Below are 23,744 nucleotides of genomic sequence, written 5' to 3'. Positions count from 1 at the left end.
CTTCCCCAAGCCTGTAGCGTTGCATGGGGTTGCTGTGGCCCAAGTGCAGGACCTTGCACTTGGCCTTGTTGAACCCCATACAATTGACCTCGGCCCATCGATCCAGCCTGTCCAGATCCCTCTGCAGAGCCTTCCTACCCTCAAGCAGATCAACACTCCCGCACAACTTGGTGTCAGCTGCAAACTTACTGAGGGTCACTCGATCCCTTCATCCAGATCATTGATAAAGATATTAAACAGAACTGGCCCCAATACTGAGCCCTGAGGAACACCACTTGTGACTGGCCACCAACTGGAGTAAACTCCATTCACCACCACTCTTTGGGCCCAGCCATCCAGCCAGTTTTTTTACTCAGCGAAGCATATGCCCGTCCAAGTCATGAGCAGCCAGTTTCTCCAGGAGAATGCTGTAGGAAACAGGGTCAAAGGCTTTACTAAAGTCTAGGTAGACAATATCCACAGCCTTTCCCTCATCCACTAAGCGGGTCACCTTGCCATAGAAGGAGATCAGGTTGGTCGAGCAGGACCTGCCTTTCATAAACACATGCTGACAGGGCCTGATCCACCTGGTTGTCCTGTACATGCCGCATGATGGCACTCAGGATGATCTGCTCCATAACCTTCCCCAGCACCAAGGTCAGGCTGACAGGCCTGTTGTTCCCCAGGTCCTCCTTCCGGCCCTTCTTGAAGATGGGTGTCACATTTGCTAATCTTCAGTCAACTGGGACCTCCCTGGTTAGCCAGGACTGCTGATACAGGATTGAAAGCAGCTCGGTGAGCACTTCTGCCAGCTCCCTCAGTACTCTTGGGTGGAACCCATCTGGCCCCATCGATTTCTGTGTGTCTAAGTGGTGTAGCAGGTTGCTAACCATTTCCCCTTGGATTATGGGGCTTTGTTCTGCTCCCCATCCCCGTCTTCCAGCTCAGGGGGCTGGGTACCCTGGGGATAACTGGTCTTACTATTAAAGACTGAGGCAAAGAAGGCATTAAGTACCTCAGCCTTTTCCTCATCCTTTGTCACCATGTTTCCCCCTGCATCCAAAAAGGATGGAGATTCTCCTTAGCCCTCCTTTTGTTGCTAACCTATTTATAGAAACATTTTTTTATTGTCTTTTAGAGCAGTAGCCAGATTAAGTTCTAGTTGGGCTTTGGCCCTTCTAATTTTCTCCCTGCATAACCTCACAACATCTTTGTAGTCCTCCTGAGTTGCCTGCCCCTTCTTCCAAAGGTCATAAACTCTCCTTTTTTTCCCTGAGTTCCGGCCAAAGCTCTCTGTTCAGCCAGGCTGGTGGTCTTCCCCGTTGGCTCGTCTTTCAGCACATTGGGACGACCTGCTCCTGTGCCGTTAAGATTTCTTTTTTGGAGAATGTCCAGCCTTCCTGGACCCCTTCGCCCTTCAGGACTGCCTCCCAAGGGACTCTGTCAACCAGTCTCCTAAACAGGCCAGAGTCTGCCCTCTGGAAGTCCAAGGTAGCAGTTCTGCTGACCACCCTTCTTACTTCTCCAAGAATCTAAAACTCTATCATTTTGTGATCACTATGCCCAAGATGGCCTCCAACCATCACATTGCTCACAAGTCCTTCTCTGTTCACAAACAAGAGGTCCAGTGGGGCACCTTCCCTAGTTGGCTCACTCACCAGCTGTGTCAGGAAGTTATCTGCTACGCATTCCAGGAACCTCCTAGACTGTTTCCTCTGTACTGTATTGTATTTCCAGCAGACATCTGGTAAGTTGAAGTCCCCCACGAGAACAAGGGCTAGTGATTGTGAGACTTCTCCCAGCTGCTTACAGAATATGTTGTCTGCCTCTTCATCCTGGTTGGGTGGTCTAATAACAGACTCCCACCATGATATCTGCCTTGTTGGCCTTCCCCCCCATTCTTACCCATAAACACTCAACCTATCATTACGATCGTTAAGTTCTAGACAATCAAAACACTCCCTAGCATACAGGGCTACCCCACATCTATTGCAATATCTTTAAATGAGTGATTAAAGCAGTTAATTCAACAGTTTTCCTTAGACAACAGGCATATCAACTGATATTAAAAAGAACATAACCTACAGATGTTTGCTTTAAGCTTGATTTAGGGGATGTTTGGCCCATTAAAAACCAATGCTAACAACTAAACCATAACATCAAATTCAGAGTGATTTCTCATTTATAACTAATCCCCCATCAACATGTTTATGTATTATGCAACTAAATTTTTTCCAGGGACATTACATACACACTTTGTATGAGGAACTGAAGGTCAATGAACATGCCCTTTCCTAGCAGGTGTGAAAACTTACTACTTCAGATGATACAGACTTCAAATTGATTATGCATTTCTTGAGAATGGTAGGAATTGAAAATATTATTGGTAACTGATTTCTGAACAGCTTCTGAAGTGTCCACAGCACTTTAAAGACATTTAAAATTTGCAATGAATAAGTATTTTACTTTTTTAAGAAAGAAGTACTTGAGCAATTCAGTAATATTCTCATTAAGCCAGGTTAAAAAAAAAGAAACCATTTAGATTCCTAAATTCTCACCTGAACTGAGCTTTGATGTTGCTAGGGCTTGCAGACCTGGTCTGAATTTCTTTCTCTTGTTTTTCTCGCAGAATCCTTTCAGCTAGTAAGAAGTAAGTAGCAGTGATGTGATTGTATTTGTTCGTTTCCAATGCCCTACGGAAAGTACAAAACATGAAATAAACCATACATCAATGTTTTTTAGAAAACTGGACATGCATCTCACACACCTTGCTGTACTTCTCATAGCAGGAAGAGCGCCTGAAAACAGAACTGTGTATTTTTGATGTTTTGACAAGCACGTCTTGCTTTTATTAAAAATAAGGAGCCAACAAGTCTACTAATTTCAACTACAGTGGGATATCTTTAGAATATCGTCCAAAAAAATTAAGTAATTCTTCCTTTATTGAACATTCTTTAAATGATAAAATTGTATTTCATTAATGTTATGCACCAATGGTGGGCTTTCCCACTGGCATATACAACCACAAAGTCCTAATATTTGTTTCTGCAACAACTGGAAGAAAAACCTTCATTATTTTAGGGCTGTCACATTAAGTTTACAGTAAAATTAAGTTCATAAGCCAGTAAGCATCATTCAGACATTCTAACAGAAAGGATGCCACTGTTATGCAGCTAAAAGCTTAAGAAGCAAGACTGCTGCTTCCCCGCCCCCCCAAATGATAAGATAGTAACAGTTTTTCTAGCTTAAACACAAACAAATAGAAAAAACAATTTTAAGTCCTGTTTTAATTTTGGGAATATTTTAGAAATTTGGGGGTTTTAATCTATTAGAAAAAACGATGTAGCTTTCTAGCAAGCTCACTCAGTGACAATTACTATTTTGCATTATATAGGTAAAAGGAATAATATTTTAAATTAATAAAGATTCAGGTATACTGGAAATGTACAAAGGGAAAAATGCTAGAATTTTATCACCTCCAAATATACATGAGATACGAAGCACAAGTAAAAGCATGGATTTCAAAGCAGTTAAGTTTACTCAAGATGGCAAACTACCACAGGAATCGAACACTGTTCCAACACATTTTCTTCAAGTTTTTCCTAAGGTTGTGTCTACTTAAGTATTTCTCATCCTAGAATGTCCTATCACAGAGCAAGACTGTAATATTTTGTTTGTTAACTGAATGGCTTGATATTTAAACAAAGTGCCCAGGTTCTCATGACATTCTTTAATCAAAAATGACAGATGCACAAAACAAATTGCATATAGAAAATTGACAACTTACTCCACTATTGTATCTCGATCTGCAATATCACCAAGAACCATGCGTTGTATTATACTGTTGTGTTCCTCCTCAGACAGATTTTTATATGACACAAGAGGAATATTGTACTTCGTTGCAGGAGATGGGTCAACTCCTTGGAGCCATGCATGGTTTTCAATCTCTTCCAAAGAGGCCCTTCGCTTCGGGTCTCTCTGCAACATCCGTGTAATTAGACTGTGAATAAAAAATAAATCTAAACAAAATGCACTCACATGTTTAAAAAGCAGCCATTGTTGAGAGCAACATTAGGAAGAAATTTTCTGCTGTCAGTCCACATAGATCTTTAGAAGTCTCTACAGTAAACAATGTGATGGGAAATTACTTATTCTCAAAGACATTCCAAATATTGCTGAACTGAAACAAACAATTTTATTATTAAAACTATAAATATCATAAACACTGCAGTTTTCATTTACTATGCTTAGGTTCTTAACCTGATTTTTCTGGTTTGTTTGTTTTTAATCGGTCTTATAGGGCAACTGTCATAGATGGCCTACAGGCTGGTCTGTAAAGTAATAGAAATATAATTTTTTATTATTGCCGCTGTCAACAAGAATATGGAATGGCAAGATAAGTACAAATATTTTATCCTGAAATAGCTATCAGACATTTGATTCTTCAGTATCCCTGAAAGAACAGCGATCTGTTCTACCCACAGAAAAAAAAAAAACAAAACAAAACACTATCTGGGATGATGAAGTGACAAACCTGCTAATGGGTTGATACTGAGTGTTTTCAAGTGCTGGAAAGGAAGTGCATAAATTCCCCAAATAAACAGAGAAAGATGACTTGATTAGCACAGCACATCTCTGTTCACTTACTACACGTGAAAAAGTCTTGGGGGAGGTATTTTTGGCTTTGCATAACAAACAGAACATGGATATACAGTTTTGGTGCCAAGGTTTCAATGAAACTTTATTGCTCCAACATGTGGAATGAAAGTTCTGTGGTTCTCACATAATGCTTTTTATTGCATTAACTACACTATACCACGTAAATTCAAACTGCAAGGCCACATAAATCACAAAGGTAATCATAATTTTTTAAATTTTTTGTGTGTGTGAGATGATGTATGGAATTAAAAATGGAGGTTAATTCAGACTTAAAACTCTACTGGGAAAAAAAAAAAAAAAGAATGTCACATACATACTTAGTAGCTGTAGTCTCTGCCTTTACCAAAAGGAAAGGTGGGGTGAGACATGGGAGCCTTGATTTTCTTTGCTTTTGTTAATCATAGAATCGTTTAGGTTGGAAAAGACCTTTAAGATCATGAAGTCCAACCATTAACTTAGCACTGCCAAGTTAATATTATGGCAGAAAGGGCACAAACTATGTACTTGATTTGACTTTTGTTAAACTACACTTGTAGTAAAACCACACAAAAGCACCACACATGCCTCCTGCTTTAAGCTTGCTTATGCATCCCAAACCACCAAGAATGCTTTCACTCCAAGCAGAAAGTTTAAACCTTCCCAGAGTCTTTTCCCTAAGAACACGTAACCTATAAAGGACTTGGGTAACTGATTGCACATTGTTATGCATCGTGTAGAGAAAGCAGATCTACTTGGGCCTTTAAGCAAATTAGCATTAGCCAATATATTAAGCGAAAGCCTGCAAAAATTAAGTTTCCTGGCCTCAGCACAGCATGCAGCATCTCAAGAGATTTATTCGATAGAATTCACTGATAAGAGCTCTCTTTTAAACCTCTTCCTGTATTGTATTTTAAACCTCTTCCTGTATGTAAAGCTCTTCAAGCTGTTGAGAGCACTGATAGCAGCTTTTCCATGTCAGTGGAAATGCTAGACACTAATGACAAGACACAAAAACCAGCTATGGCATCATGTTATGTGTTAGATTCCTGGACCACACAGATGACAAGTGAAGAGAGGAACAGTCATTATGACCACAGCTCTAACAAATTTCATTCTGTGTCAAGTAACAGAATCCTAGATGCTGCTCTAGTTTTTTGACTGGACCAAATGCATTTTTCAAGCATTTATAAAGGCATCTGGACTTTCATATTAAAAATGAAAATATACTCTGTTGCAGATTCAAGAACCCAGCCAAACTTTGTAAAATAGTCTCAGTGATGCAACTGGAATATATATTAAAAGGACTGAAGAGGTCATTAACTGATAGGGAAATATGGGAAATATTGGAATATATCAAAAAAATAAAAAAGCTGCAGTGAACACTGCAGAAAAACAACACATCAAAATGAGTCATGATTCCCAAGTGGCATATGGTATTTGCAGACAGAATATTTTTCTCCCTTGATTGCCTAGAATGTTGATTTGGAGTTGCAATTTCATAGGAGATGAGCAAAACTTGCTGTGGTATACTTGGGTTTTGACAACTTTTATTTTGAACAGAAATCTGTAGGAATCATTACCTTTTTAACCCCTGCCACAAAATACTCTCAGCAACACCTTGTAATTTGTCCAGCAAGAGTGGTGGCCAAAGCCAGTCAGTGGTGAGCAGCTTCTTCAATCATTTATAAAATGCGTGACAACTGAGACACATAAAAGAAAGATACACTGTGTAAAATCAAAATGAAGTTTCACACAAGTGTGGGAAAAACCTATTGGCAAAAAATATCATGGAATTAACCTTTAGTAAGAAGAGGCATAAAGAATTTAAAAAATGCAATACTGGTGCCCAAGAAACTACTCAATCGATGTGAAAAAATACTAACAACCAAGCAAAAGCAGTAGGCCTAATATCTTATTAAAAGGCAAGGAATATTCTACACACTGATAATATGGTATGGGGAACTCCCAAAGGTAATGAGAATCCACTTCTATGAATGCTTCCAAGTTCTTTAATACTCTACTTACTCTTTACATTCTTTGGATACATGAGGTGGCACTGTGTATTTGCAGTCCATTATCATAGTCAAAGTTTCACTGTCATTTGCTTCTTGAAATGGTGGTTGTCCACAAACCAACATGAAGAGGATGACCCCCAAGCTCCATATATCTGTAAATATATAGTACATATTTTAAAATAACTGTTGAGGAAACAGACATGATTACCGTTAAAACCATGAAATATTCTTGAGATGCATACTGGGGTGATTACTGCACTTTTGATCACGAGCATTACTTATAGAATTTGCAATTCCACTGAAGTACAAAACACAGTAGTTCCATTGTTTGACAGCTTTTATAGTTTTAAAGAGGGAAAAAAAAATCAGATTTCATTACTTCAAGGATGCATAACAGTTCAAGATGCATAACATCTTTGACAGCAAAGTGTTAGATAAAGCTGAAGATAATCTGGTCACTCAGAAGACAAGAATTCATTATTTTTTTCTTCACAGGTAGGCACAGATTAATAAAGAGATTTGTATTCAAAGTATGTTCCTTTTTGAAGGAGTAGCATAAACCGTTCTCAGTATTGTCTACATGTTACTCTATGAAGTAAGAAATTACAAAGGAAGTCACTTCAATGAGACTGAACTAGATATTTTTTTCCTTCAGTAGTGTTACTTTGAAAAATTATTTGCTACTTCTAATGGTAAATAATTAAATCATTTAGGTAAAATTACCTTCTTTTACCAATCATTACAAAGTGTGGGGTGTTTGTTTTGGGTGGGTTTTTTTTAATATCCATCTAACATAACATAATTAACAGTGATCTCTGCTACACTCTGGGAGTCTTCTTGTTTCCTTCTAATTCCTGCTTGTGTAAAATAAAAAACATTTAACAACAGTCTTGTTCCCCAATGAAATGACACACCAAAAGATGAAAGAGAATCACTTCTGGGCATGAAGCCCTTTAGTTGGTTTCTGTAAAAGCTAATATTTAGTTCAAATCTTTATTAAGAGTTTGCCTAGAAGAAAATATTTCACAAGACTCACTGCATTCAATACAGGAAGCTTAAATATTGAGAAATATATCACATTGCACAAAAATAAATAACTCCAATATATGCTTAGAGAAAAGGCCACGCTCTTAAACTTCAGCTACAACTCCATGCTCTGGAAGTTTCAATGGCAATTTTGGGTCTTACACCCTAGCATTTCACAGATCTGTACACAGTAAAACCAAACAAACAGCTGAAGTGAGAGAAATGGACAGGCAGAAGCCTCTTGAGGGAAGAGGGGAGAGCAGCTGGCAGCAGGCTAGGAAGCCGAGCACACCAGCTCTGTCCTGGAAGGGCTTGCAAGAGGGAATCACCCTAAGTTACCTACCCAACGGCATCTTGCTTTCTACCGCCTACTCAAAATACTTGACATGCATTTAACGCTGAGGGATGGCTAGAATTTTATTTAATAATGTAAATCACACACATTCATCTCTAGAACAATTACTCATTTTGCTAGTTACAACCCATTCTTCATATGGTTTAGCTGACAGAGGAAGAGAAACACTACATGGTAATTTTCTTTAGAGCTGTAATTTGTAGTAAGTGTATGCTATTAACTCAGACAATTATTTGATTTCTGTTATGCTTACTAGGGCCTCAATCCTATAGGTACTGAGCATTTTGAGGCTGGTACACCATTTCATGTATACCTCCAAATTCAACATGACTATTCACATGCTTAAGATTCAATAAAAGCTTTAATTCTTTGATAGCCTGATGCCAGAAAGCTGAACGTTCTGGAATACAGGATTTTTAAAAGCCTCACAAGACAGAGAGGTAGTTTCACCTAAGAGGTACATCTTTAATTTTGTAAAGCTACTTACGCCTTTCTCCTACTGTTTAGTTTGAAAGTGGCTAAAAAGTTTTGGTGCATTATCTATCTCCCACCACATAACAGATTACAAGAACTCATTTTTGCAAGCACATAAAACATGTGATTTATGCATTTCTACGAACAGTCATCTTTTGGATATCAATGTCCTTCCTAGATTTTTAACTTTGCCTAAGATCTATTTTGTGAAACAATCTACCCTAGTATTCTGTTCGATACTCCCCCCGCCTCCAATAAAATAGAACAGAATTCTTCATGTCTCCTTCCAGCACTAAGTATTTTAGAAGAGTCCACACAGTTACATGTTTAATTACAGACAAATATTTACATAATTACAGACAAATTACATTTGTTATAATAAAACAATATACATTGGCTAAATTTAAGCCAAGATAAAAATATTGGGGAGAGGAGCAATAAAATTAAACCTTAAGTTAAAATAAGCATATAAAAAGTTTAAACAGAAGGAAAAACACAATATTCTAAGAAATCAAGCTTAAAACAATAAGACAGTCCTGAGAAAAGGATAGCAGTCATGGTAAGACAACAATTAAAGTTCCATGAAATCATCATATACAGGAAACTCTAGCAGACCTTGAAGTTTCAACTGCACTGAGTAGATACTGAACATCCTTAAGTATTTTCTTTTAGAAGGTAGTCTCCTAATCAATTTTCTATTTTACACACATGGCTTCTTTTCTTGGATATACATACACTTTTCTGTATTTCAGCTTGGAAGGATTTGTGATGACAGATACTGTTTTAGTTTTCCAAAAGTTAAACATGTATGTACGTTTACTTTATAAAAAGAATTTTAAAAAATTTTTCAGAAGCAGAATCCAACTGATCCTTTAAATGCAAAAAAATAACTATTGTTTGCTATAATGCAATGTCTAGTTAGATATCAACCTATGTTTCGGCAAATAAAACAGTAATTACTGATTTGCCCCCACATAACAGAATTTTGTATGTTTTTCTTTCACTAGTTACTATATTTTGCACTCCATATCCACAGGTCTTTCCAGATAAGAGTTGCAAATGGTGAAATTTAAAAAAAAAAAAAGAAGAAGAAAAAAAAGAAAAAAGTTGTTAATACAACTGCATGAAAAATAGAATACAAACTCTTGCTAATAGTGAAATATCAATCATACACTGAACTGTTACTGTATTTCACTGTATCACGCATTTTGTGTTACTAAAAAGGTGTCATGTGTATGCAGAAAAAAGTTTTGGTGGAAACTAAAAATGGTGCTTAAGACCTTTTGACCTTGTCATAATATTATCCAGATATTCTTACACTCTCAGTGAAGAGCACTAGGGTAGCAACATTTACACTTTATCTCATTCTTACGTACTACAGGCAAAGCTTACTGTTATACTTTGACAAATGTGTATGTTGTTAGCCTGACAGCATAGCAGACACTGATTCTGATGTGGCCAAGAAATAACAGTGGACAGAAATAATTACATGGCTTTTATTCTCACTGTATTTTTACAGCTGTGGCTGAAGAAAACTTCATTGCATCTGCAGTCATGGCTACTAAAATGGCTCAGCTTGGCATGTCAAGAACACAGCCGAGCAGCCTAAGACGACTTAAAAGTATACTAATAACTAGGAAGCAGGAAAATAGTGTGCTTAAGTAAGTCTAATCTATACGTGAAGACTGAAAACAGAAAAATCACTGGAAGACTTTGTGCAGACCTTACGTCACATGACAGATGTCATCTTGGGATCATCTTCACAAGTCCTCCAGGATCATATTATAGCAAGTCTCTCATCATATATGGAAAGAGAGACGTGTGTTTGGATGTCTGTAGGTGTATTAAGAGCACACATTCAAGAGTTCTGTCTTGCCGCTTCATATGCGGACTCGCAAATCAAGGGGTTGCTCCCTAGTCTATTCTCTGTGCCATGGTTTAACTAGACCAAATCACTTGTTCGAAACTCCATATGCAGCTAGAACAAACCAACCAACCTGATGAATGATGCAACATCTTTAAGGCAGCTCTCTTTCTGGTCAACTGCAAGTTGCCACCTTATTAAAGGTAAAGGCACAACAGAAAATGTACATGCTACTGCAGCCACATCTAAAAAGAGACTCACAGTTTTTGTGAGTAACAAAGTAACAAAACTTACTTAGTGAATCTTCCAGCAGCTTTTGTCCTACATGCAAGTGACCAGATCAGCCTTACAGATCTTGGGTCACATGTGTTTGCAGAAGTTTTGATGCTTTTTTTTGACTGGAAAAGTAGTGTGATGGCCAAGCTCACTCCTATGTTTTGCCATCCAGTATTCCAGGCAACAATCTATGGGTATTCATATTAAAAAAAAAAAAAAAAAGAACACTAAAAGACTCACCATAATTGTGAATCACTGTAATTAGAAGGGGTGTTACCAGCAGGTCAAGGGAGGTGACCCTTCACCTCTGCTCAGCACTGGTGAGGCCATACCTGGAGTACTGTGTCCAGTTCTGGGCTCCCCAGTACAAGAGAGACCTGGACCTTATGGATTGTCCAATGAAGGGCCATGAAGATGGTGAAGGGACTGGAGCATCTCTCCTGTGAGGAAAGGCTGAGAGCGCTGGGGCTGTTCAGCCTAGAGAACAGAAGGCTCGGGGGGAACCTTACCAAGGTATACAAACACCTGAAGGGAGGGTGCAAAGAGGACGGAGCCATGCTCTTTCCAGTGGGGCCCAGTGACAGGACAAGAGACAATGGGCACCAACTGAAACACAGGAGGTTCCCCCTGAACATCAGGAAACACTTTTTCCCCTGTGAGGGTGACCGAGCACTGGCACAGGTTGCCCAGGAAAGTTGTGGAGTCTCCATCCTTGGAGATATTCAAAAGCCATCTGGACATGGTCCTGGGCAACTGGCTCTAGGTGTCCCTGCTTGAGCAGGGGGATTACACCAGATGACCTTCAGAGGTACCTCACTGGAGTGTGCAGCACCAACAGGAAAACTATACTTCCTTTTGTCCATCAGAAGCAGTGCACTGTAGGTGTTTGAGAAAATGAAAGCATGACACAGCACAGTAAGAACTGAAGTAACATTGAGAGTGTGAACACACAGAACTTGAACGCTCCATTTAAATCAGCACAAGGTTGTCTCAACTCAGCTATAAAACACAATTATTTTTCACTCCTCACACCAAATACAGTGTAAAGGATGGTAACTGTGAAGGAAGTGGTGAAAAAAAGCTGAGAGAAAACAGGAAACATTAAACAGAATTTGCAAAGTAACTTCATCTGAAATATACAAACCCTGCAAGAACAATGGAAAAATGGAACTGGTATACAAGAAGTGGATTATTCACTGATATTTCAAACTACCACAATTATTCAGACAACAACTGCATGTAATCATAAACAAAATAAGAACAGTAACAACAGTATCTTGCCCTTCCCAACCTACCACAAAATTTCACATTGGCACTTTTTCTAAGACACACACAACGCTGGATGAAATAAAAAAAACCAGGATTTTTACTGGCAGATCTCTCTGCAATTAAGTTTCCAGGAAAACAAATTCCTGTGGGTTTTGCATTATAAAGTTTTTATTTTGCATGTTTTGAAGCCACTTATAGTTTGACATAGGTAACACTACCAAAAAGGGGAAATCATCTCCCCTTTGTAAAAAGAATCCATAAACTTGAGGGTTAAAAGTCTTACTTATCTCTAAATATTTCTTTAAGTTTAAATAGGTGATCTACACTCCCAACACGCAAGTAAGTTTAAACATGTTGGCTTGCTAGCCTTCAGCCTAACTCGAAATTCAAGGTTTAGAATCTGAAGTCTTCAAAGCAGATATTCCAAAATAATGAGTTAATACCCACATATCATTTTGAAAGATTTAAAGGATCAACAGTTAAATGACTATACAGTACATATATAAGAAATGCTAATATTTGCACCTGATTTATTAGTTTAAAGCCATTCTATACGTGCAAAAATCAACCCTGTATCTGCGCTTTCCACTTTTCTCTACTGGAGATCCATAGCTGCGTATTTTTCAAACTCAGAAATTATACTGCAAAAAAGATTGAAAGAAGTGGAAATGCCACCTTCTCTTTAAAGATACAAATTTTTTTCACTCATTTAATGTAACCACCACGGTACATTTGGGAAAATTCTTGACTTCCAGAATAGTGCCATCTGGCTGAGAGGGGCAAAACTCAAGATCTTTAAGCATGGCTGTCTGAGAAATCAGTAAAGCAGAACCAGAGATTATTTTATTATAGTGCTTATTTACCAAATTTTAGTATTTCCCTAAACAATACCCAAAGCCACACACAGGAATGTTTGTTACCATACTGTTTTGTGCTGCCATAATCAGCACTGCTCTAGAGAACACTAATCCGTCCTCTGGATCCCAAGGAACCTAAGGAAGATGGAGATGGTTTGCACTCAACTGATCAAGTGCTTTGATCAACACTTGGTCAGTACATGCTGCCCATTCTTGTCCTGCACCCTGCTATTGCCAATTTCTGCTCACATACTAGGTGTAGCAAAATGGGAATAACACTTTCTGCTGGGGAGACCACTTACACCAGCAGAGCAGACAATGGCACCTTGATCTTCCATTTCTAAATCCCAAAGAGCGTTCTTACCCTATTACAAAACAGGGTTTCACTCAAACTGAGTGAAAGCCTCAGTCAAGATCTAATGATCTGATTTGATCAAAAGCATCAACTTTGACAAAACAGTTGTCTGAGCAGATTAGAAACTTGTTGGAGCAGCAATGAAATACGAGCCTGACATCTCATCAAAGCAAGGCTTCTAGAAAGAAGTAGCATCTCTTATTAGACCACCTAATAACTGGGAAAAGGAGGAAGAAAAATAACTCAAAGTTTAAAGGAACAGAAGTTTTTCTTTCGATCTCCACACACTTGCAGAAACATACTTTTTTTTAGTGAAGGCAGCCTTTATAGTATGTTCTTAATTTGATGTAACTTAGGTCAACTCAGGGGAAAAATCCTAGCTGAGTCAGTTTCCTGCTTTCACACATTATTAGAAGCTGTAGATATATAGTCAAAAGCAAAGGAGACGATGTATTTACATTTTTACCCATTCACTGAATGGCACTGGTTCACTAAAAGGTTGCACAAGCACCAGAGTGTAAAAAAAAAGCAAAGGAGAGTACAAAACTATATGGGCAGGATCTGAATGCAGAGCAAGACTGCTTTTTTGAGACCTGCTAAATGGGCGGCACCATTTAAAAAAACAAATCTCACCTTCAGTTCAATGCAAATATGGTTTGACATACAGTATACACAGTAAAGAACTCTGCAGAGATCTGCCTCTCCTCCACCTTCACACTCCTGGCATACCATTTGAAGATAATATATTAGCTATGGTGTTATGTTAATGCTCAAAAAAAATAATCAGGCTTTAGACAAAATCTTTAGATATTGTAATAAATTTACTACTGGATAGTTTAACCAGATAAAGGAGCAGGTTTTGTAAGCAAAACTCCTTGGCTTGGGCCAATGAGTCGGCATACATTTGCAACTATATTCCCTCATCACAGCTCAGAACTCGGCTGCCAGTGCCAATTCTAGATCTGAGACTCTTAACTGAAGGAACACAGGGAAGTAAAGGGTTAGAGAGACCCACTTCGAGAAGAGCAGTTTTAAACAAGAATGTATTTTTCACAATTTCAAGTTTTTTACTACTCTTAGTAATTAGCAGTTGAAGGCTTTATGGAAACTGCTTACTTCTCCTCTCCTCCCCTCCAAGGGTCACCTAATTTGCTCTCTGCAGAAAAGGGGTGGAAAAGTAGAATTTAGGCCTGATGTAATGCATTAATTTAGCATGCTTATAACCTGTAAAACTTCAAATTATCATGGTGAAGGAAGGCACGCTTGTATATTGCGGTGGCCAAAATCAAAAGCACAATGAAGATCTCAAGATGCAATTTAGCCTTTAAATTGGGTACTAGTAACTTGAAACTGCCTTGCTGTAACAAGAATAAAATAAGAGAGATTAGGACTTTTAAAAGCACTAGTAGCTAGCTGCAGTAGAGAATATTTTATTGTTTTTAAAGCCATTAAATAATGTTGATCAGGAAAGGACTGTTCAAGCAGGATTCCCAGAACCATGACAACCAGGGCTGTGTATATGCAACTTCCTTACATAACATGAAGTCACTGCCATAGAAACCAAACTACGTCATTAGCTGTCTATGCTATGCCTGTCTTAAACACAGGGCAGTCAAACATCTGTTATGTTCAAGTTTGTACACTGCACAAAGGATATCCATATTCATCTGCTTAACCACCGAGCTGGGCTTCACCATTTCATTTGCCATTTATTGCTTTCTAAAGTTCCTGATTTACTCCTAAAATAAGCACCACTGATTTCAGAAAGTTACAATTTATGGGATATAGTGGATCCTTACACCTTAATATTTGCTCAAATTTCTGCCATTCCTCAGCAGTCAGACACTTGCCACACTTTGCATATGCTATACTAATTTGTGATTTTAAGCAGCTAAAAATATATACTCATTTTGGAACAGACACATTCACATTTAACTACATTAATGAACTGACTCACTTTACTTTAAGCTGTTTATTTCAGACCTTTATGGGAACAAGATTTGTTCCCCTCCTAACTTAAATGTAGAACTGCTTAACAGTTTACACAGTGTATATTGCTCAGTTGCTAAGACAGATCTTTCTACAGAAAGTCTGCTTCTTCAGAAGTGATTTGTAATATTGAGTAAATTTAGACAGGTTTTATACATTTCTCATTGGAATGCTTACGGTAACAGCTGAACACTATAGTTATCTTCCACTAGAAGCCACTTAATAAGCAAAAAAAAAAAATCAACTTTTATGGAGATGACAGAAATGTTTACATGTTTATTTTGCCACTGCAGAAGCATCAACAGACTGTGGATAAATGAAGGATGGAAATGGACCCCAATTTCTCACATCATGGGCAATTACTCTAATCGCTATCTTAAGACATTAAAGAGAATGCCATCACCACTGCTGCTACAACCTCTTCAGAGCAGATTTGTGGAAGAAAGCCAAATCCATAGAAACCTGTTGAAGACAAGTCTTGAAAGAGACTCAACACATCAGCACTTCAATATCAAATTCTTCTACGCAGATCTAAATATGAAAATCTAATGTAAAGATCATCAGCGTCTCCACTCTGGGCACGTTCAGGGCTAGGCAGGAACTGGGCAGTATCTGAAGACTACTATTTTGAACTCAGACACAAAACCCCATCATGAACTAGTTTATTTGGCTTAGAATTTAGGGGTGGAACTTTCATTGGGCTCAGGAGTAGGTACAGCCTGATAACTCACAATGGTAACAGTGGTAAGCATGCTTGTTGCAAGTTGAAGGTCTTGTTCACAGCATAGACTATGGAAAACAGAATGAAAAATCAAATTTATAGCACAGCTTCACATAATTGTCTGAAGAACCAAAACACAGTTTAAGAGTAAAAAAATCATATGACAAGTTGAACACTGCAGAAAATGAGACTTCTAAAAACACTGATGAAAGATTACATACTACAGTATAAAAGGATAAAAGTTGGTATCATACTACTGAATTGTTTGAATGGTGCCTGTTATATTGTTGATACACTTGTTCTTGAAAGGGAGAATAAGAAAAGTATTTCCACTCCTGCATAAGCTAAAAAGCTTAAAAAAGTTGTATCCCTTGTATAAGAAGTCAGTAGCAAGATAGTATAGAATAACTGTTTTAACAATTTCAGCATTTCTATGCATTGTAAGTATTTTTGCACTATCATGTGCACAGACTGCTGGCAAATCTGAAAGATGCTCAGACTGGACCAGTTGTAAAGTTTGGGGAGTATGGTAAAGAACAAAGATTACTTCTATGTAGATACTCAATTTTTAGCTGATTGAACTATTCTTCCATTCTTTAACTTTTCAGGAAAAAGGCTTTGAATAAACTTGTGTATGGACCTCTCTTGTCTTCATAGATGCCACCGTCTGTTAATTTAGCTATTTTTTTGGTCTTTGTAAAATGGGATTTATTTTTCCCTTGCACAAGGCCAAGGAAGAGATCAACTGCAATCAATGCTAACATTTTCAAAATTAACAGGCAGAACTGGGTTTTCTCCTTGTTTTAAAGCACTACAAATCCAATTAAAGTTACTAGTAGAACACATAGCAGACAACAGAATTAGGAGAAATCTTTTCCTTCCCCCATCCCTCCAAAAAAGAGCATAAATAGCAAATGGCATTTAGCAAATTATTTTCATAATTAGCTTATCTGTCTGATGAAACAGTCTGTTCTATATATGTTATTTTATTTGACTAAGACATGATCATCAGTAACTAGTCTTATCTTTGGAAGCGATTCTTATTTTCATTCAGTCTGGCAACTAGTACTTATTTTTCCCTGAAGACAATAGCATCGGTTTTGCTGGTTGCATAAAACTATTAAAATACAGACAAATAGTTGTTCTTTATTTTCTAGTAACTACTGCATCTCAAATTTCAGTAAGGACATTTTAACAAAAAACACCACCATTGAGAGGTCTTACTGAACACATGCCACTGCCTTTATTCCAAAATAGTCTGGTTTACTCTGATTCATCAATTCTACATTTAGAAATGCATTCTTTCTCCTTTGACTTCTGTTGCTTAGCCACATTTCAGAAGTTACTGAATCTACATTAAAAACACAAACAAAACCAATATTTTCTGCGTGAACTGACTTTCCAGTACTACTACTCCAGAAAATAATTAGCAAGGATAAAAAACAGTATTAATTAGTTAAATGTAGAGGAAGTTTTTATCTGTATAGAACATGTTCTCAAAAATCACTGGACATGTCAAAGTCTATACAGCACATACAGCTTATATACATCTTTCACTGCAATGCTTTTGGTCTTTTATATATAAATACTAAAGACAATTTGCTCCTGGTATCTAAGAAATACTAATATTTTCTGATCAACTATCTTTTCCTAAATGTTTTAGCTGTAAAATGTATAGTTTGTACTTTATAAAAAAATTAACATCTTTGTACAGCTTTACACATGAATGCAAAACTTCAACACCTGGTTTATAACTAAGTAGTACATCATTGATTTAGGTCCCACCAGATCTGTGTTGCCAAATTAGTCAGCCTTGGACTGAACATAAGTAATCTGAATATTTGCTTGCAAGACACATGAAATGAAGCTTCCTGGCTGCAGAGATCTATTTATCATAATGAAATCTTGCTCCACAACAGCAGTTTGAAATATTATGAAAACAGTTCTCCCATGAACACAGCAAGATGACTAACATCCCTATACTTAAGTTACAGTTTAGCTGATATGGTAGTAACTGAAGACTATCTTGACAACTTCTCCTCTGTAGTTTCACTTGGATAAATTATTCTTTGCTTCACCCAGCAGTTTACTGGTGAATGCATTAAAAATTGTGCATAAAGTAATCCAGAATGGAACATAAATTATACGACATAAGCATTAGCCGCACAGATTTACTGAGAAGTCATGAGGATAAGACTCCCACCCTTCATTCCAGCCCTGTCACATTGTAACTTCACTTCTGAATACAAGACTCTGATACCTGTAGCATAACACCCTCAATAATTTGAGGCATTAAAAGTATGTTCTTGTCAACAAAGTAATTAGATTGAGGGGAAAAAAAGTAGAATCAAAGGATAACATACTACATAAAAATTGGACTCCCCTTTCAATAAAAATAAATTTTACTACCTGCATACAAATTGCTACAGAACTTAAAAATACATTCTTTGTTAACATGACATGACTAGCCTCAAGATTGAAACTTTCTAAAAGTATTCTACAACCAATTCCTTACATTTGCCCCTTCTAAAAAGTATAAAAAGCTCATTTCTGATAATTTTTCAAATTTGACTCCGTTTTTTTCAGCAGTGTGAGATACACAGCACAGCAGGGAGAAGGCAGAAAAGCATGGCCATTAACACAAGTACACAGGAAGAGAAACCAACACTGAAATACACAAGGTACTCGCATCAATTCCTTCTGGTTTGCTTCAAAAAGCATTTGAAGCTGGAAAAGTAGAGCACACAATTCTCTTAAAAATGCACTGGCAATGATGCTTGATGAATTTCAGTCAAATTAGTTTCTCTTACATGGAAGGTGAAGATAAGTGAGCTAGGCCAAGTTGATCTAACCTAAACTTGCAAACAAAGAAAAGGGGCAGGTCCTACCACCTTCCCCCAGAACTCTAGTCCAAGCTGCATGCTCCCTTCACCTCCTTTGCACCAGCTCTTCCACTCAGTGCTAAGGGAACAAACAGCTCTGCTAACCTGGCAGAAGTTAAGCCTGCAGAAAAGTTAACAGTTTTCTGTCAAGTTAGCTGACAAAATCAGTTCATCAAACAGTCAGCCACACAACAGAGTGCGGCACATGAGAAGGGGTAGCTCTGCACCGACACAAGCAAAACCGAAGGGGAAGACTTCTTATGCTGGAAGCAGCTAAGTATTACACTCTTTTAGCTTTCCATACCCTTACACCTTCAAGCTCATTCCATAATATATCTAACTATAAATCTTCTAAAGTGTTGCAATACAACATTAAAAAGGGAGATTTTCAAAACAAACCAATCAGTGAAAAGCTTTTGTAGGAATTTTTGCTTTTCATTTCTGTCAAGTTTGGCTGTAATCTGATTTTGAGCATACTGAAACTCCAAAATGCTGTCAGGTATGCTAAATGATTCAACATCATATATGGTTTGCAAGTATCTTACCACTTTTTTTTTTTTTAAACTCAAGTCTGTCACATCTTATATTCAGCATTTTTATAGTGTAAAAGGTTACTGTACATACCCACTGGCCATTACACTTACATTAGTCATTCAGTTTGCGAATAAAGTGCTACACACATGCAGAAACATCAAAACTAGCTCTGCACAGGCCAGATAAGGTCATTGGGGCTACTTAGCCATGCTCAAGCACCAGGTAAACATGTCTGAAGCTTTGAAAGACCAAACACACTCCAGCACCACTATATGCAAGTAAGAAGCCCTTGCAAATGCTTGATGCAAAAACAAAATAAAAGAATTTGGGATCATTCCAACAGAGACCAAGCAGGTCTAAAAGCATTATAATCATCTCAAGAAAGGGAAAAGTATGCATGACAAATCCTCTGTTTCCTTTAATAATGGAATAATATATTTCCTAAATACATGACTAGATAATGAATACATACATCCATTATTATCTTACTATATTGTCAGAAGATATCCAGGTCAGAGCTGTGCAAGAAAGCCAGCATCTAACTACTAAAGTAATGAATGCTATCCAAGTGGTTGGCCTGTGCAACTTCCAAGGCGGCAGCCAGTTGGATTTGGACTACAAACTGCCAGTTGACTAGCACTGAGCTACAGTAACCATAATATTCTTATTAGTCCTGTCTTATGAGGAACATCTTGCCACTATCCTCTTGGTGTTGCTGTGATGACAGACTGCAATGCTAAATAGTTGTGATGATACCTACAATGTTATTTGTGCATCACAGTACCATTGTAGAGGCCTGTGCTCAACTGTGCTAAATAGACAATCCCAATCTTACAATCTGAATTTGCCCATTTCTCATCCCCAGAAGGATGAATTTACTCTTCAAATGTTTCCATGCATCTACGAAATCACATACAGAATACCCAACTACAATAATAAAAACCTATCAGAAGCGTCAACGTCTTCCAGAATTACTGTAGCCTACACAGCACTTAATACTTCGTAGAGATGCCAAGCAGTTAAAATAGAACTTGCTCTCCTCTGAAAAATCAACTAATCTGAAAAACCGTAATTAAACTTTAGCACCTAGGAAAGAAGTATTTCTATTTATTCACTGATCCAATCTCTCTTGATGCTGGTAGAGCAAAAGGAAAAGTATTACGAGAAGCATGCTTTATTCTCTCTCATCTGCAGTTATCCACTTTTCAATACTGCTGGAGTTCGCTGGGTTACACCACTGCTCTAGACAGAACTCTGTCTCATCTAAAATATGTCCATTTGATTTATGAAATGAACTTTACAACAGTCCTCTCACTTTCCTCTGACTAGAACAAATTTTAATTAAGTGTGGAAAAAAACATGGGAAACTACAAGCAACAGAACTTCTCATTATCTAACTCACTCAGCTTTTTGAAAAGCCCTGGGAACATATGATCATTGCCTAATATTCCTCTTGCATAATTTTAACTACAACCTTAAACACAAAAGAAAATTAGACCTAAATTAACTATTGTCTTTTCAAGTGTGAAAACTTTTAAGTAGCATCACAAAGGGGAGATTAATCCCTAAACTAGCTGAAACAGTTACCTTTTCATAAAACAAGCTTTTCCATTATATTTAAGCCTATAACTTAATAAAATACTTGCCCTGAATATTTCAGCTCTTTGTAGCAAGAAAACATAAAGTCTTTTCCTTTATATACTCATCTAATATTATTCATAAGACATCAGAGAAGCCATGTTTGTGGCAAAGGTCTTTGGCAAAAAACCCCATCATATATCTTGATCAATTTTTCTTGCAATTATTTTTGTGAATATAACAACAATTTTGGATAAATGAAAACAGGTGTGGAGGGTTTAAAATATTACAATGAATGCAAATGTACCTTAACATGCACAGACTATAAGCAGGGCAATCTTTTTTAATTTGTCATTTTAGTAAATTAAGTTGGTTTTCAAGTGGTCAGATGTTCACAAAGGGGCAGGACCATGTAGCTGCACTGGAGAAAGCATGACCTCCTTTCTCATAAGCAACTATCTTTTAGATTGGTTCAGCTACAATGTAATTTCATCCTAACTGGAAAAAATCTTTGCCATTGTCAGTCATTATTCTTGTGATATTAATAGCCCTATTCAGCCAATAGCTGAATGAGTTCACAGCACTTCACCACTATTTCAGGCTATATATACACCTTGCACGTTACTAGCATCAAAATGTAACTGATGTAATTTCTCTTCTTTTGAAAATGTCTACTTCCAAATTAACACACTTCTAGTCCACAAGTATGACCTCATCATAGCATGAAAGTTTATCTTTAAAGGTTAAAAAAAGTTTGCACAAGCTGATTTCTCAGTTGCATAATTACATGGGTACTGATAAATTTCCTAAACATATATTCTTTTAAGACTCTACATTTAAGACTCCATTTGGGGGAAGGAGGGCTTTAAAAGACGACCCTAATTTTTTTCCCCACAATCTTTGCATGTAAAATACACAAATAAGTCATATTTAGAAACCTTATATAGTGTATCTTACCTTTTTACCCACACTTAGAAAAGGAAAATCCAGACTCTTCAAGGTCATTATCATATTGGCAACGCATAGTAAATTTTGATATTATTCTGTAACTATTGTACTGACAGTACTTTAGAGATTTCATAGTACATTACAAAGTTATTAAAACTGTGCCACTAAAAAAGTTAGAATACAAGCACTGCAATCTGTCAACTAGAATAGGAGAAGTTCTAGTATCCAGTAACTGAGACAGTACACTGGGGAGTAAGTAAGCAAAAACTAACCACTGATTTGTATTTAAATATTCTCAGAAATAGAACTTAACTAGCATCCTTAAACATCAGCTAGGAGAAATTCTTTTTTTCTATTTTTTTCTACTGTTCACATCAATCCACTCTATTAGCCAGACCTCCTCCTCTATGAATCCGTTCAACCATTTTCTTCTAGTACTATTCAGAAATTTACCTACATAATTGCTTACAAAGTCCTCTAAGAAACATTTTATGTGATGCCACCATTCTTACATGCATCATTAAGAGGTCCAAAGTGTGCTTTGTTAAGGCTATAATTCAATTTGGACCATCTGGTCATAATGCTCCTAATGCCCCCTGTCCCCACCCCCTCAGTAATCCCCATACACCTTCTTCCTTCCAAGCATCTTCAGTTGGGCAGCAATATCAAAACTTCATTTTTTGCTCATCCTCCAAAATTTGACTGCTACTCCATTTTTCAAGAAATAATTCACATAAGGCACTGTACAGAATATTTAACAAATGCACTTTTCCACCTAGTTTTGAAGGCCACTGCAATCAATTACACTCATGCTTCAGGAAATTCAAAATAAAAAGACATAGAACACAGAACTCGGGAGTTAGGATCTCTAGTTTGCCACTAATAAAACCAGAACCAACTCATCTAGAACATTTGACTCTAAACAGAAGTCATTTTGTCAAGCATCATTGTAGCATCAACATGGAATGGCAAAACCACAAATAGCATAGACATCTAAAATTCCTAATTATAGCACACTTGAGAAAGTACTTTCAAGTCCAGAAAACCCACCATAAAATATCTATTCAAAGTTAGAAGACATAAAGTGACAGTCAAATGTTTAAGCAAAGATCCTAAGATCTACTAGCTAAAAATATTTATATTAAAAATAACGCAAGAATTTTAGTTCAACAGTGTGCAGGAATACCTTGTCTGCATACAAAGTTAGCTGATCGTTTTCCTCAGGTAAATTAGCAAAAAATTGGACAAGTCAGTCTTAAACTGTAACCATAGCAAAACACACATACAGCTGTGTAGAGAGTCCTAATGAGTGTTATTAGGACAATAAAAGTATCAGATACTGGGCACACAAGAACAAGAGGCTACAATGTGACTACAATAAGCTATTTTTGAAGCATCATTTGGAATTATATGTACCTAAATTTGTTGGAGAAGTGAGTTCTGTCTCAACTAAGAGATATGAGCAATCTGTATGACTACAGGACATTATTCAGTGACTCTATCAACATTTACAGCTATTGTAAAAATCCCTCTAAGTTACTTCTAATAGCATATGCAGTAGACCTAACAGAGAAAGTAAGAGAATTATCTGTAGTAGTCTGTCTAGCAGACTCCATTTTCCAGCTAGAAACATGAAGACTAATTTACACATTACTATTTCTCTTGCTTTTAAACAATTGGGAGCAACTGGGAAGTCACCCCTTACTTTCAGTTCTCAGACAAGAAAAGGGCAGAGAAGGAGAAGAGGGAGTTCAAGCCTTCCTTAATTTTCTGTCTCCTCCTTTGATAGCCAAGATAGTACTTATTAAAAACTGATTCCTACCACCTTGCAGCAGAACATGTAAGCAGCCTGGGCTCAATGTCGTTCTTATCTTATATGTCATTCCATATAAGAATGAAACCAAGCAAAGAAAATCACTGGGTAGTTGGGGGGTGAGGGGGTGATGTTAAAAATAAATTAAAAACAGGCACTTTTCTGAAAAGG

General features: G+C 37.2%; 1 protein-coding gene across 4 annotated transcripts in view; it reads right to left on the bottom strand.

Moving 5' to 3' along the window:
* The window catches only part of SNRK (SNF related kinase), a 47,089-nt gene that overhangs the window by 8,819 nt on the left and 14,526 nt on the right, over nucleotides 1–23,744 (bottom strand). For all 4 annotated transcript variants that reach the window (XM_072853900.1, XM_072853901.1, XM_072853903.1 and 1 more), the window contains 3 exons: nucleotides 6,643–6,784; nucleotides 3,767–3,979; nucleotides 2,538–2,672 (listed from right to left, as the gene is read on the bottom strand). In XM_072853900.1, the coding sequence (XP_072710001.1) occupies nucleotides 2,538–2,672; nucleotides 3,767–3,979; nucleotides 6,643–6,784 (490 nt within the window). The remainder of the gene's footprint in view (nucleotides 1–2,537; nucleotides 2,673–3,766; nucleotides 3,980–6,642; nucleotides 6,785–23,744) is intronic.

The sequence above is a fragment of the Ciconia boyciana genome, chromosome 2 (genome assembly GCF_034638445.1).
Source record: "Ciconia boyciana chromosome 2, ASM3463844v1, whole genome shotgun sequence".
Taxonomy (NCBI): domain Eukaryota; kingdom Metazoa; phylum Chordata; class Aves; order Ciconiiformes; family Ciconiidae; genus Ciconia; species Ciconia boyciana.
This window is presented reverse-complemented; position numbering and strand designations above follow the sequence as displayed.